The following is a 14843-nucleotide window of genomic DNA, read 5'->3' on the forward strand; positions in this document are numbered from 1 at the left end:
GCCAACATTTGCTGCGGGATATAGTTATATAATAATGACATATTTCTTGCATAAACCATATACTTGTTTGTCAGTTTGTCCCTAAGTATTGCATCCTAAACTATTGTGACGCTAATTTAGCTATTTTGACACTTATTGCAGTATATATAAGGCATATAATGGAATGTTTAGTATATACTAAGAGTTCGAGCTTTTAAATATGTGGTCTTTGTGATGTGGTGAGAGAATGTACTGTTATTTGTATTTATCGATTAATATGCAGTGTGTTCAGATATTTATTTGATATTATTTATGCTAATTGTAGCGAATTTTTGTTATATTTTTCTTATTATTCAGCAACGTCACTTAACTATTACGTATTTTATTTTAAACAATTTAATTTACTATTCAAAATTTTATTCATAATTTTATCGATATTTAACAGCGGTACTGCACTATCAATCGACATTCCCATTCAACAAAATCCAACTCTACCATCAATACAAAAAAAAATACTTGCCATCAACTCATACTTTTTGACCACCAACTCACATTTAGCCACTTTTTGCCACCATCTCACTACACCACTTGACCACACTCTCACTATAAAAATTTCGCACCATAATATACACTGTATCAACTGTATCGTTCCTTCGCGAGGCGGTACCGCTCTAGTATGTACTAGAGGTGTAGCACTTGCCCGTCGTCTTTGGACGTGACGAACGGGGCTGGGTCGGACTCCTCTAGTGTGACGGCTGTTAGGTCCACTATCTCGTCTTGTTCGTCTTGATCGAATCTGTGGATAAACAACGTTGTAATTAGTGAGTTAAATTATTTTGCTTTCAATTAGATGCAGTTGCGTAATATAAATTAACTGCACTGTGAACTCAAATTGACTGGGTAATGCAGAGGTTTTTATTTCGTTTTATTAATTTTCTTTTCCTCTAATATAGCTTCTGATTTATTTCGTTGCGGGAATCAAGACAGTCATTCACGTCCCTAGGACATAATATGATGTGGATGACATGTCCTGGCTAACAGGAGTTGCAGCGGTTTTGGGAGGTTGAGGCGGGCTTGTCCCATATGAAAAAAAAAAAAACAGTGGCATTGTTACCTGTCCTCATCAGGTTCGCTGGAAGGCTGCGAGTGTCGCGAGACGGTCTCGGCGGGCGGCGGCGGCCCGGCGCGCTGGTTGGCGGGCCGCACCGTGATGATCAGGTTCGACGAGTTCGCTACCATCATGTCTGTCACCTGTAGCGAGTTTATAGTCGTTACTTGACTTTCAAATGGTCACTCATATTCACATACACCTTTAGTAGTACACCCAGTACATTATATGAGCATATTGAGCATAAGCATTGAATATGAGCATCAAAATGACTATATAGGTTGACTGGTAATTAGTGAAGTATATTTAAATTCGGGATTGTACTCATGATTACAAACAACTTTCCCAAAGAAACTTTTTTTGTATCTTCACAAGTTTTATTTTTATCACAATAACAAAACAACAAAATTTCGCACGGGCGTGCTTTCGCATGACCAGCTGTTAGCAACAAGGCGCCCGCGCAGTCACCCTACATAGTTTACTAGGGTTTTCCGTTTGTGACTCCCCTGAAAATGAGGATTACACATTATGGCGGACCCGCGACTTTTGACATGAAAGGCTAAATCAAAACCGCTGACGTACTTTACAGCCCAACGCTCCACACGTCACCCAAGGCGGGAGAATCGTCAATCGTCATTTGACGATTTTTTATCCACCAGAAAAGGACATACCAGTGTATATAAAGTAGTAAGTAAGTAATCAAACTTCAAGCTACATACCTGATCTAGCGTCTTATTCGATACATCGATGCCGTTGACTTCCAGCACTTCATCGTTGACGCCCAACAGGCCGGTGGACTCGGCCAGCCCGCCGGGCACCAGCCGCGATATGAAGATACCCGGGGAACGCTCCACGCCGTTTGGAGTCACCCGGACTGATGTGCCGTCCCTGGAAGTGGAAAGAGTTATATTAATTTTCATTTATTTAAAAATTACGGTGCAACGTCATGGGGGCAATATATGGGTCACGATAGCGGAGGATTTGCCTTCAACAGTCTTAAATAAATAAATTAACCCTTTAACCGCCGCAGTTGTATATAAGCAACTATAAAATATTAAGTTGCTTATATACACCCGCCGCAGTTAAAGTTTTAGTAGCGGCGGTTAAAGGGTTAATGTGTTATGCAATTTTGTTGCACAGCTAAAAATTTGATTATTTCAAGCTCCTATATCAGACGACTTGGCGGGGCCAATATCTATCCCTAGATATCTATTGTTACATTTATTTATTTATTTATTGATTAATACCGTGTACATCAGTTCCATTAATCAAAGTCAAAATTATTTATTTCAAGTAGGCCGGGAAGGCACTATTGAACGTCAAAGCAAATATTACAATTAAAGAAAACAAAATGTCTGTCTGTCTGTCAGTCATGTAGTGAAGTAGAAACACAAATACATATACTAAACATCATCATACCTGATAAAGAATCCTAGCGGTCGATCTGACCCATGCTTGAGGAGTTTGACTCGCCTGCACGTCTCGGGAACTATGTCTACGTCGATAATTGCAGATACCTGGAATCGAACAGAATATTATGTTAATCAATTATTGCTACCAACAGACGAGATCGCACGCTAGTTGTACCGGGGTCAGGCAGACAAGGGGTTGTCGTTTTTTTTTTTTAAATATCTTTATGTTCAGTGTATGGCAATAGACTCGACTACAACCAATCTGCCAAGTGAGGAGTCATTTCAGGAGTCAAAGATGAACATAGTTTAGCTACCACTGGCTGTTTTCATTGTACAACGCAACGTGTAGAAGGTTCTATTCCCGCACGGAGCAACTCTGTATGATCCACAAATTTTTGTTTCGGATCTGTGCGTCATGTGTGTATGTCACACCTAGACCCGGAAAAACAGGTCTGGGTGTGATGTGATGTGTATAATAAATAGACTTGTTAACTCAGTCAAATAATTGCTTCCTAAAATTCTAGCATCACAAGTAAAATAATAACAACTGTCACTCACCATTCTAAAATCGTGTGGGTTGGATATAGCGAGGCCCTTGTTCTTGGCCGGCGTGCCGCTCAGTATCGAGGAGATTATGTTCCGTGGCCGCATCGTGCCATACCCGTTCAGTTCTTCCAAACTGTCCCCTGGAAATAGGATAAAATAATAAAATTAATTAAATGTTGAATGAAATTGTTAAACGTTGAAATCTGGTAGATAGAGAACCTTGTTTAACACATTGAACGCCGTGGTGGTCACCGGTGACCGACGTTAGCGGAGGATTTGCCTTCAACAGTTTTCTATTGGCAGTCAAAGAATTAAGTGAACTAGTAAAACGGTTGGATATGGTTTTATTTTTTCTTAAAAATAAGTTTCCCTACTCTAGGATTCTTTCCTGTATCGTGGATGCGTTAACAAACATATCATTTCATGCCATTTTCATACACGTGACACCCAGATCAAGAATTTGTGGATCACTTAAAATATTCATGCGAAATATGAACCCGCGACACGTTGCGTAGCAGCCACCGCGTCAACCATCTTTAGGAAAGTCGTTACTGCTATACCTAGCAGTTAGCTAGGTAATAGAACGACACCTCGTAAGAGTATGATGCTGTAGTATCATTTGTGACAGATGTGATGATCAATGGAGTAGAATTATTATTTCTCAACTCATATTAATGATCTTTACACTTAAACATGTAGAAAAGCAACCTTACTCACGCATAGTAAGGTGACAAAGGTAACTTATATCCCACGATAGGAACTTTGTCTGTCGGTATGCGCGCAAGTTTCCTAATACGAAGTACTAGGGTCACAGAGTATGACAACAGCACATTTCAATGGCACTTACCGGCTTATACTATAACAAGTTATATTTCAATGGTAGCGTACTACAGTCAGTGTCTATTACTCATAGAATAACTATTGTCATGAAACTAATTTAGGAACAAAGGTAGGTACTACGACATTAAATAGGTCAGATGAGTAAAATTTTGTTTATTACGAGTATGTCCGACAAGCCGATAAGTATGTCGTGGTGTTAAAGACGCCCTTTCCTCATACATGAGGGTGTTGGTTCGAAACCTACCAACGACAAGTACCAATGTGACTTTTTCCGAGTTATAATATACTTTCTAAGATTATTTAGACACCACTGACAAACGGTGAAGGAAAACATCGTGAGGAAACCTGAGCTTATCTATAATATAAAAATAAGTCGGGATTTCTTTCCTGACGCTATAACTCCAGAACGCAAGAACCGATTTCCACGGTTTTGCATTCGTTGGAAAGGTTAAAGGGCTCCGTGTGGTTTATAGCAAAAAAAATTCAGGAAAAATTCAAGAGAAAAGTAGAAAAGCAAGGAAAATTGGTGGCGAAACGGAGTTCGCCGGATTTGCTAGTTACTTATAATTTCTAATTATAAGTTTGAAATTGCCAACCCGCATTGAGCAAGCTCAAGCCTTATCCATGTAAGAAGAGGCTTTGGCCAGCAATGATGAGAACTAGTCATTGGAAATGACTTTTTATGAATAGAGAAACAAGCAAGTATCTACATAATCGATACTGGATGCCCTTACAATGTAAGCTGCATTTATTCTAATGGGATCATTGCCACAAATCCGTACTGCAATGCATCAGTGCGCGCGTGAATACTGGTGCCACAAGTTTAGAGAGAACAGCGGTTTATTATAATGTTTATGTTACTGGAAAAGTATATTTAAAAGTCATAATGACTAATAATCTTAGGTGATTACTAAGATAGAACTAGAGTCTACTTAGATAGAAGTGTCATTATCAATCTCCGGATTAGAGGGCTTAGTACGTGTTTGTTTTACGGTAATTTATGTAGAACGAAATCGAAACGAGACCGCGTTTGATTGGTTGGTACAATGGAGCTGGCCAATCAGAACCTTTAGTACGAGTTTTTTAGACTTTGAACATCAAAATTGGGGTCTGAATAGAACGATAAATAGTTTGTAGTTGCCTGATGAAAAAGGGGAGTTAAACTCTTGTTCATCCTTAGATTTTATTTTTATTCCAATTCCCATCAGTTACATAAATTCTAAAATAGCATTTACATTTATACTGATTGACAGTTTATGCTGTGAAGTTAAGAGCAGTATCTACTAAGGGCGAAAAGATCAAAACAGCTGTCAAATATCAAACACAACAAAAAAAAAGGACTACCTACCAAAAAGATGACATTTATGGGAAAACTATCAATCCTGTCAAGAATTCCTTTACAATTTTACTGTAAAAAAATCCCCTAAAACGCTACCTTTTGTGACTTAAACCAGTTCTTCCTTCCGTGATACGGTGTCATGGTCATGGGGCGTATATGTACACCGTCGCACATGAAGCTACACCACAATATATTCGACTTTATTAACAAGATGGTAAGGTTGAAAATGTATTGAAGGTTGTGGACAAATTGGGGTAGGTTGAGGTGCTGGTGAACAATTGTTGTTGGCTATGGGACAATGCGAATGCTTTGTACGAGTAGCAGCCGGAAGCAAACAGGTTTGTGGACGGAACAGAGTCAAATATTTCGTTATAATTGAAGTGGAATGAGTCAGTTTGCAAAATCTGTGTGTACTTAAACCACTCGTAAAATGATTATGATTCATATTTTCATTGTTATTTATGAATAAACGAATGAATGAATGTGTTTTTTTTCTCAGTTATTGTCTCGGTCTCGGGGTCAATGAATAAAATAGATAAAGCAAATACTCGCCTTTATATAAAATACGGAATAAAAATACTATATGCCTTTTATCACAGGAAAAAAAAACATAAGAAAATATTACATGACTGGGAAAAAGTAGAGATGAAAAAGCATGATCGACTATCGTACTCAGAGACATTAAATGAGTAATTAAACTATTCCTTAAACGATTTTGTATAATAAAACAATTGCTGAGGACAAGGTTAAGTACCACCAGGTTAAATAACCTCTTGTATGCCGTATATAAGACAACAATAGAAAATACATTGCGTGGATCTGCGTTTCGGCAAACGACGGGTTACATGACTCTGAGTACGGTGGTAATCATCATCCAATGACTTCTTCCGCCTTGGGCGAGGCAAAAGGGAGTGTCAGACTCTTACTGACTAAAAACCACCCTGTTCCTACTCCTGCTTTTCGAGCCGAAGCTCCGGTAAACCCGCAAGTCCGGAGCTCCGGATCTGGTACTGATTTTAGCTAGTATACAGATACAGATAATAATTATTTACACACTTCAAAGTGCACTATAATCAAAATGGCGTATGAAAGATATAAATAGAATAACACTAATTGTACACAAAGTGTGAAAAGTAACGAGGTGCGGTTCACAATTAGCGCGGACCAGTGGGGCGTCACGCGACGTTGGCTATGCTCATCTTTCTATATAAACTTTAATATCTATGCAACGTGTTACGAGATTTGCAATTAAAATTACTTTCTTTAATTTATTGTCATTATCTGATAACTTTTCTGAGTTTAAAACTACACCGAATGCGGTCCTCACATTTTGCACACTCAACTCTATCTCCATCTCATGTCAGCATGTTTTTTTATGGATTAAGGGGGCAAACTAGCAGTCTGGTCACCTGATGGTAAGCGATTAATGCCGCCTATGGACGACCCGCTGATAGTAAGCGATCAACGCCGCCCATGGACACCCGCTACACTAAAGGAGTCACAGGTGCGTTTAATGCCTTTTAAAAAGGAAAACGCTCTTTTCTTGAAGGTTTGAAGGTCAGCTTATTCCACAGCTATACTGTGAGGGCGAGCTATGCGGCCCAATGGAACCGTTTTGTTCAATTTAACTTATAGTTACTTTACTTTATTACTATTAGAAGAAGGTTTGTTTACATACATAAATAATGGGTATAATAGTCATTCACCATGTATGCCCCATTAGGTTTCCTAGGAAGCCATACAAGGGCTCACACACGGAAGTATCGCGACTCGATGTCTGATCACCAAAGCCTAAGCATTTGTTTACCTAATCCAGTTTAAACGGTTAGTCAAAGGTTGTCAATAAGAAAATAAGCTGTTTTTATACATCACGCCTTTTAGGGTGCTTTTCCACCAGAGATGTGCTATGTAGCTATGCTGCAAGGATGTAATAGCTAAGCTGTGAAACTATGTGACTGTTCATACTGAAACTAAGCTATGTAGAGGTGCGAGTAAAATGTGCTGTGAAGATGTGCCGCTGCAAGGCGAAAAAGCTGCACGAGGAAGATGCGCAGTTCGAGTATGTGATGTATCGATAGTAGGGAAACCATCCATAGCACGCATCTTTCCATATAAAAAAACATAGCTTAGCCAAGTCCGTTTCCACCAGTGCTAAGCTATGTCTACCAATGAATATGATTGGTGGAAGCCAAACGCATCTACAGAGTTAAGATAAATTATAGCAGATTTATAAGATGCTGAAATATACTTTGTTATCTATAATATAAAAATAAGTCGGGTTTTCCTTCCTGACGCTATAACTCCAGAACGCAAGAACTGTTTTGCACGGTTTTGTATACGTTGGAAATGTCTCGGGCTCCGTGTGGTTTATACAAAGAAAATTGAGGAAAAATTCAAGAGAAATGCAGGAAAACAAGGAAAGTCATTGGTGGCGAAACGGAGTTCGCAGAGTTTGCTAATTTTATTGTATTTTTATTTCTTCTACTCTACCGTCCCCACACGGTAATGTAGTAGGTGGTTTAACAAACAACTTGGAACAAAGAAAACCTGACCTCATAATTGCAGTATTTCGTTTATTTCTTCAGGAATGCGGTCAGTGTGCGCTCGGTTTTTTCTTTATAATACTTTAATTAGTTTCTACCAAATCTTTTAATTATCGGTTTAGACACGCATTTCGACAGTTTATCATAATTTTCAGACATGCAATATTGCATTGAAAAATTTTATCTATTTATTTTAATGTTTAAAGTTATTCAAGGTATTGTGATCAAGAGCTAAGTAAGTCAATGATTACTTTTACAAATAAATTTAATATAACATCATCCCTTTTATCTCTGTATGTTATGTTACGTCAGACACAAATATCGAAAACCATTCAATTATTTGCTTGACCTTTTTTTAAGGGGGGAAAGTCATCCAATTACTTCTCCCGCCTTGGGCAAGGCGAGAGGGAGTGTCAGACCCTTACTGACTAAAAACCACCCCGTTCCTACTCCTGCTTTTCGAGCCGGAGCCCCGGTAAACCCGCTAGATTTGCTTGACCTTGGCTTGTAAGCGTTCCACCAAGAATGCAGTCAAACTTAACCTAGTTATCAACATTTTGGGGGACAATCGAGTGGACGGATTATCTGATGGTAAGCGATCAGCGCCACCCATGGACACCCAACAACACGAGAGGAGACACAAGTTCGTTGCCGGGCTTTTAAAAAGGAAAGCTATCTTTTTATGAAGGTTTGGACATCATATCGGTTTGGAAATACCGCCGACGACGGCTCATTCCACAGTTTTCTTTCTTAATATTAGACAGCTGCTTATCGCACGAAATTCAAATTTGTTTGAAGCATAACTCACCAACCTAATTCAAGCATGAACACATAACAAAAGTAAATAAGTACACAATGCTATCAGGTACTAAAAGATGTAACCACATAGCTAATCAATTATGAACCTTAGCACCTTGTTATAGAGGCTACATGTTTGATTATAGTGTCACATTCTATGCTAATTAAGTATCTTTATCAGTTACAATGGGTGTTGCCTATGGAGGTCATGGTGTAGAGGTTTTATTCATTAAAGTTTTGATTGTGTGAGTCATTTGTGTGGGGTATGAGTGTCATGGATTTTTAACTTGTTATGTTTAATAAGTTAATTTACAGATGTACAGATTCCTATCACTGTTATTGATAAAATCAAGACACCATTTTCACGGAAATAATTTTCACTGAAAAATTGGCAAAATGAGTAACTTTTCAAATTAATAAAATACTTACTTGTATTAGAAAATATTTATCAAGAAATGAAAACCTTCAACTATACTATAAGTTGTTTTGATTTCATTTTGATTTTATCCATGATTGTCCCACTACAGGGCAAAGGCCTAATAATGAAAATATGGCTCCATTTGTTTGCTCCGAAGTGCAGATCCACATACAACATTCAACCATAATAGTTATAAGTAAAAAAAATATTCTTAAAGTAAAACCTACCTTTCCTCTGTATAATGACCCTGAGCAGCGGTCGGGCGGTGAGCAGCGCTCTAGCCAGGTTATCATCATTGTTGATGGGCAGCAGGTCTCCGTCTCTAGGATCCGTGTAGGATATGAGGAAGGCCACATCATGGAGCCTGTGCAGCTTTTCTATCAAAGCCTTGAAGTCTTCATACTTGAGCTTCTCAGTACGATTGAGCGAGAATCTTCTGAATTCTGCATCAAACTGGAAAAAAACAGAATATTTACAAAATAATAAAATTGACGTATTTGTGAGTCAATTCAAGAGTGACTGCTGAGCGTAAACTTTTCAGTACAACTGGGTCACAGTAACAAGGTTAAAGTAATTTATTTCAATTAATCTTTATTGACAAGCACTTAAGAATCAAAATAGAATTGTCAGTTGGCCAATAATGAAGTAACTAATTTCTGCTACACATGGTGGTAGTCAGTTGTCCAGCCACTGCACCAACCATGCAGTAAGCGCATGATAAATCCTGTGTAACATGTGATTCATAACAAACTGGAGAAAATCAGCGCTTCATTGAAAATGTGCATGTCTGTCTACATTATCATATAAAGATAATGATCAGATCTTATCAAACAGATTGTACACAAAAACAAGCTAGCATCCTGTCAGTTGAGCTATAAAATCTGTCACTATTTGCTGAACAGCTGATTTAATCGAATAGGAATATGAGTTTCAGTTTTATTTTCAATTTTCATAGAAATTATCTTTCTCACTCTTGCTGCCATATTCAGAGTCATTTAATGATTACTTAAACTATTCCATATTAACAAGTTTGTATCAAAAACTATTGCTAAGGACTGGGTTAACCTTTCATTTGCCGGTATATAACACAAACATAGAAAATATATTGTGTCTTGGGTATGTCTACGTTCTGGTACACAACAGGTCAAGTTATCATTAAATGACTCTGACTATAGCTGTTATTTATAGTTATTTTGGCAACAAGTAGTTAACTCCTCTTACCATGAGTTAATCCATTGACATTAGTTTGCTTTTATAAAACCATAGAATAGATGTTAATTAAACCTATTTTGCTTGTTCTTCCTCTTACTAGTCTACATTATTAAGATAAGCAGTTATTTTCATTGACAAACTGACTGGCGGACAATTCAAAAGTGTCTGTTTACGGATTGGTTGAAATATAAGCTTTTATGTGGAACATTATTCACTGACCCTGTTATGTACTGAAATAGTCGTAAGTTTACTGGGACAAACAATAAAGGAGGAAAATACATACAATAAAAACAATGGCTCACAAACTTAATCTAATAAGATGGTAGTAATTTTATTATAGAGTAATAAAAAGCCATTATTTAATAATTAACGGATAATGAACTAAATTCTTATGCATTTTCATCTTTTATCTCCAAGAGACCTAGTTCCCAAGACACTACAATGAGCTAAAATTGCACAAAACATGTTTTTTTTTATGAACACACCTATTACATTCTTGAAGGTCTCATTTTTCGTTATAAGATCTATTATAATTAAGTATTTACTGTTTGAACTTCACAATAATACGAAGGAAACAATTATTTCAGTGGAATTCTAATAATTTCCGAGCTCGTGCTTCCTTTTAGATAGCAAATTCTCGGACGAGTATTTTTTTTACAAGAAGTCTTAACATGGTGATGTATACCCATTTTATACAAAATTCATACAACAAATATAGTCAAATTTTATCTCAAAATAACCTAGACTATCCTAAGATTTCGTAATACTTGAGAAAGTTTGCGTGACTTTTCAAGTATGGTCAAGAAATTAGAAATTCCTTCCCACTTACTTTAGTTTTGACTTCCACAGTTTGACTGTCAACACGAGCCGCTATTTTGTTCTTCGACATCTCTAAAGCATTTAATATAAAGCACTAACACTATAAAACTATTCTCAAAACATTTAGGCACTTAATTTTAAACATAACATTGTAAAATATCAAAAGTTTTATTAAATTATTGATATGACGGTGTCCATTCCACTCGCGTCGTAATTTCAGTGAGTTTGTTCTCAAATTCTACATATTTCATGCATTAGTAATACATGTCAACATTTGGACCAATGACAAGAGAGCAATAAAATAATTTTTTACAAACAGCGTATTTTGATTGGCTAGAATATACAAAAAGTGTAACTGAAACACTATCTACGACAAAAATCTGTCGGTTTAAATACTTTACACGCAGCAAAAAAAAAACTTCAGACGATAATAAAAAAACTGACAGTGCAAAATAAATTCAGTAATATTATAAATCATTACATGTATAATTAGAAGTTAAATTGCCAATAGCAAGTTTATTTATTTTGATCTCCAAACCGTTCAAAAATGTTTTATTGCATGCCGATACGAGAATCAAAATTTCATACTTCCAGTACAAACAAAAAATGAAGGAAAATAAAGATGTAAAATATTTGAATTATGATTTTACGAATTGCAAAGGAAAGTGTTGGTAAGCAAAATAATAGAACTACAAAGATAGATTTAAATAGGCTGATTTCCCTATTCACAAATAAAAAAGACATTTTTGTCAATTTTGATGTGTCAAACAAACTGTCAACTGTCAAAAAATTGGCTGATAATCTTCGACGATCGACATGTAAACAATTAAATAATCATTAAATATTACATAAAAAAACGTTAAACAATCGTAAAAATCTAAAGAAAAAAAGGAACGTTGTCCCTCATTCACCAAGATGACGAAACTAAAAAATACACAAGCTGAACGGTTAAATCCTTGTCTTAAGGTTTTATACATTTTGACTAATTTTATTTGTTTCAGAAAGTATTATATTATATAACTTTACTATGTTTCTAGGAGCAAGAAATGTCTTATCAATGCTTAAACAAGAACAACTATGACCAATCCAAATGCGAAGATTATTTTGATAACTACAATACATGTAAAAAGTTCTGGGTAAGAGATGAAAACAAGTTGAGGTTATGTTATTTTTTTAATTTTAGATAAATTCCATAGAATAAAATTATTATTGTCATTCTTGTTATCTGTTTGCTTTGCTGCAAAATCAATAATAGTTTCTGTAAGTATGAAAATCAATTAAAATTTAAATCTGTAGAGTCCAGTATCGCATTCTTAGGTACTGAATGTTTTATCCATAATCAATACAAAGGCTGAATAACCAAAAAGTATGTATGTCATTAAGGTTTTTTCTTTGTTTTAGGGCAAGGTATACCAGGATAGGAAAGCTAAAGGATTATACCCATACATGCCGGAAGTGGAAGACAGGCCCAAAATAAAGGAAGAATATTTTCAATATATTAAAAGCCAATTAAACTAGACTAGTATCTAAAACAATAGATTTAGAACAAACTATATAAAGATTGCAATGACTATAATGGGAAAAGATCAGGGAATATTGACAACAGATTTCTACACTATGTTATACAAATAATTATCTCAGATAAGTTTCAAACCAGGACACAAAACAGAACTGCCCACAATGTCTCATCACTTTTTAAAAAAAGTCATGACTGCGTTTGGCGGGAAATTGCAGATGCTCCATAGAGAATACTTGTACTTTTATCAGCCATAGACAATCACTTCCCTTTAACTTTATCAACCCCTAAAGTTTAATATTAATCTTTCTCGGACTTGGGAACTTTCCTTCCCCTTTGAACAATAAAATATAACAGTAAAATGATGACTCTGAATCGTTCAACAATACTAATAGAAATAGGGTTTATATCTTTTTATTGTTTCTTTATTTTAATTGACGTGTTCCCTGGTGGCAAGAAGGAATTTTGCTTTTATTTGTTGCTGGTAATACTATTTAACCTAAACATGGTGTAATAACAGAGTAATATATTTATTTTCAATAAATACTACATATATGGCAAAATTGTTTTTTTTTACTTTTTTATTTTGTTAGTATGTACTAGCTGGCCCGGCAAACTTTGTGTCGCCTCAAACATAATTTTTCTTTTTCACCTCTTAAATCTTCCTTAGATTTCCACAAATAATTCAAGACTAAAATTAACCTTATCAGTCCAGCCATTCCCGAGTTTTGGCGAGACAGAAACTGCAATTGATTTCTATACAAAGAGATTATAGAGGGTTGCTATAGAAATCAGATTACACCCATTAAAAGGTCTTCATTTTCAAAGGGTTTTGAGATGCGTGATTTGGAGAAAACGTCGCCCCTGGTATCATTGGTGTGATTACAAATAAATAGCGCGAGTGAATTTATTTTAGTACCTGATAGGTACTCTTGTAAGAGTTATTGAGGTGACAAAAAGTATTAATGTGACAAATATATGCAAGGATCTTATACCTACTATAGGTACTTAGGTCGACAGGTGTTCTGTTATTTCTGTTTTGGTGTTTGTGCTTACCATTATGGGTAAAAGGTATAACTTTTTTTATTATTTATTTCAGTAATGGTTTTCAAAAGGCAAATAAAACAAAGAAATCATCTAAATATTTTATTGTGACACACGACAGTGGAGAAGCGATGACTGTGTCATTGTGTAAAAAGCCACTAGCTAGCTACAAATACAATGTACTTTTGTATAATATTAAACTATCGTGAGACATATTACCTATGTTAATGACAATTAGGCAATACGACTTCTTCACTTCACTATTTGACGGGAACTTACTCGATTAGTTTCAAGATTTATGATTATGGGCCCCGTCGGAGCCCGAAACTGGTCGAGTTACCTCGTAAAATAGTTCCATGAGTAAGTATTACCTATTTAACTTACAATACACTGTTCTAGACATCTGGGTACATTCGTAACAAGGCATTAGGGAAAGAACATGTTTCACAATTTATGTTTGATGGCTATTTTGATTCAGTTTAGATGATTCCACAAATATTTTTAATTAAATGATATTTTTATTATGCCATAGATCCATTAAAGGCTTTTCGCGATCTCCATATTGAACACAGAGTAGTAATAAAATGGAGAACTTATTTCATAATCATAATAACATTAAAATAAATTCATTTTTTTGCATCGTCAGTCGAATTTCGACGTTATGGTAGTGGCATAGATATTTAAATGCATTGTTAAGTATTGTATCATCTAATCTGAGTCAATAACAGCCAAAACGAATGTCCAGACTAGTCTACAGATTACTAAGAATGCCTAACTGCGTGCATCTGTGCAAAACGAACACAACCATTCATTTACATTTTAATCACAATTTTACAGAACCACATAACTACATCCTTTTTTTAAAATTGGTAATTGCCAGCAAGTCAAAACCCCAAAATGTCAAAACTCTTTTCAAAATGCTCAGTAGCCTTAGTACAAGTTTGCTTTACGTTTAAAGTAATCGAAACGAGAGCGTGTTCGGTGCTCTGATTGGCCGGCGCGAATAAACCAACCAATCACAGCGCCGAACGCGCTCTCGTTAAAAACGTAAAGCAAACTCATACTAAGGGTACAGATTGAATATGAAGTCGTGAAGTTATTTCATACATTTTCGATCTTATGCTGTTGTAATAAACCCTGTTATACATCACCAAGTATTGGACTTCTAGTGCTGCATCTGTGCAAAACGAACACAACCATTCATTTACATTTTAATCACAATTTTACAGTACCACATATTTTTTTGAATTGGTGTCACCAATTTGGTGA

The 14843-nt window shown here is 35.9% G+C and overlaps 2 protein-coding genes across 2 annotated transcripts; one reads left to right on the top strand and one right to left on the bottom strand.

The window, feature by feature from the left end:
- Positions 1-643: 643 nt before the first annotated feature.
- On the bottom strand, positions 644-11247 carry LOC118277328 (partitioning defective protein 6). Its single transcript, XM_050696552.1, has 7 exons — positions 11025-11247; positions 9211-9436; positions 3058-3185; positions 2507-2604; positions 1807-1975; positions 1094-1230; positions 644-775 (listed from the first exon to the last, which is right to left on the bottom strand). The coding sequence occupies exons 1-7, from the start codon at positions 11082-11084 to the stop codon at positions 661-663; spliced, it is 933 nt and encodes a 310-aa protein (XP_050552509.1). The 5' UTR covers positions 11085-11247; the 3' UTR covers positions 644-660.
- Positions 11248-11782: 535 nt separating this feature from the next.
- Positions 11783-13093, top strand: LOC118277329 (coiled-coil-helix-coiled-coil-helix domain-containing protein 7). The gene is made up of 3 exons (XM_050696554.1): positions 11783-11980; positions 12052-12150; positions 12416-13093. Exons 1-3 carry the CDS (start codon positions 11930-11932, stop codon positions 12530-12532), a joined length of 267 nt encoding a protein of 88 aa, XP_050552511.1. The 5' UTR covers positions 11783-11929; the 3' UTR covers positions 12533-13093.
- Positions 13094-14843: the final 1750 nt, after the last annotated feature.

The sequence above is a fragment of the Spodoptera frugiperda genome, chromosome 10, assembly GCF_023101765.2.
Source record: "Spodoptera frugiperda isolate SF20-4 chromosome 10, AGI-APGP_CSIRO_Sfru_2.0, whole genome shotgun sequence".
Taxonomy (NCBI): domain Eukaryota; kingdom Metazoa; phylum Arthropoda; class Insecta; order Lepidoptera; family Noctuidae; genus Spodoptera; species Spodoptera frugiperda.

Bases quoted from the DNA above. Each gene is read 5' to 3' on its own strand.
- LOC118277329 (XM_050696554.1), top strand. From the start codon at position 11,930: ATGACGAAACTAAAAAATACACAAGCTGAACGGTTAAATCCTTGTCTT. The intron at 11,981-12,051 runs GTTTTATACATT...CTATGTTTCTAG, and splicing joins GGTTAAATCCTTGTCTTAAG to GAGCAAGAAATGTCTTATCA. The intron at 12,151-12,415 runs GTAAGAGATGAA...TCTTTGTTTTAG, and splicing joins ATACATGTAAAAAGTTCTGG to GGCAAGGTATACCAGGATAG.
- LOC118277328 (XM_050696552.1), bottom strand. From the start codon at position 11,084: ATGTCGAAGAACAAAATAGCGGCTCGTGTTGACAGTCAAACTGTGGAA. The intron at 9,437-11,024 runs GTAAGTGGGAAG...GTTTTTTTCCAG, and splicing joins CTGTGGAAGTCAAAACTAAA to TTTGATGCAGAATTCAGAAG. The intron at 1,976-2,506 runs GTATGATGATGT...TTCCACTTCCAG, and splicing joins CCGCTAGGATTCTTTATCAG to GGACGGCACATCAGTCCGGG.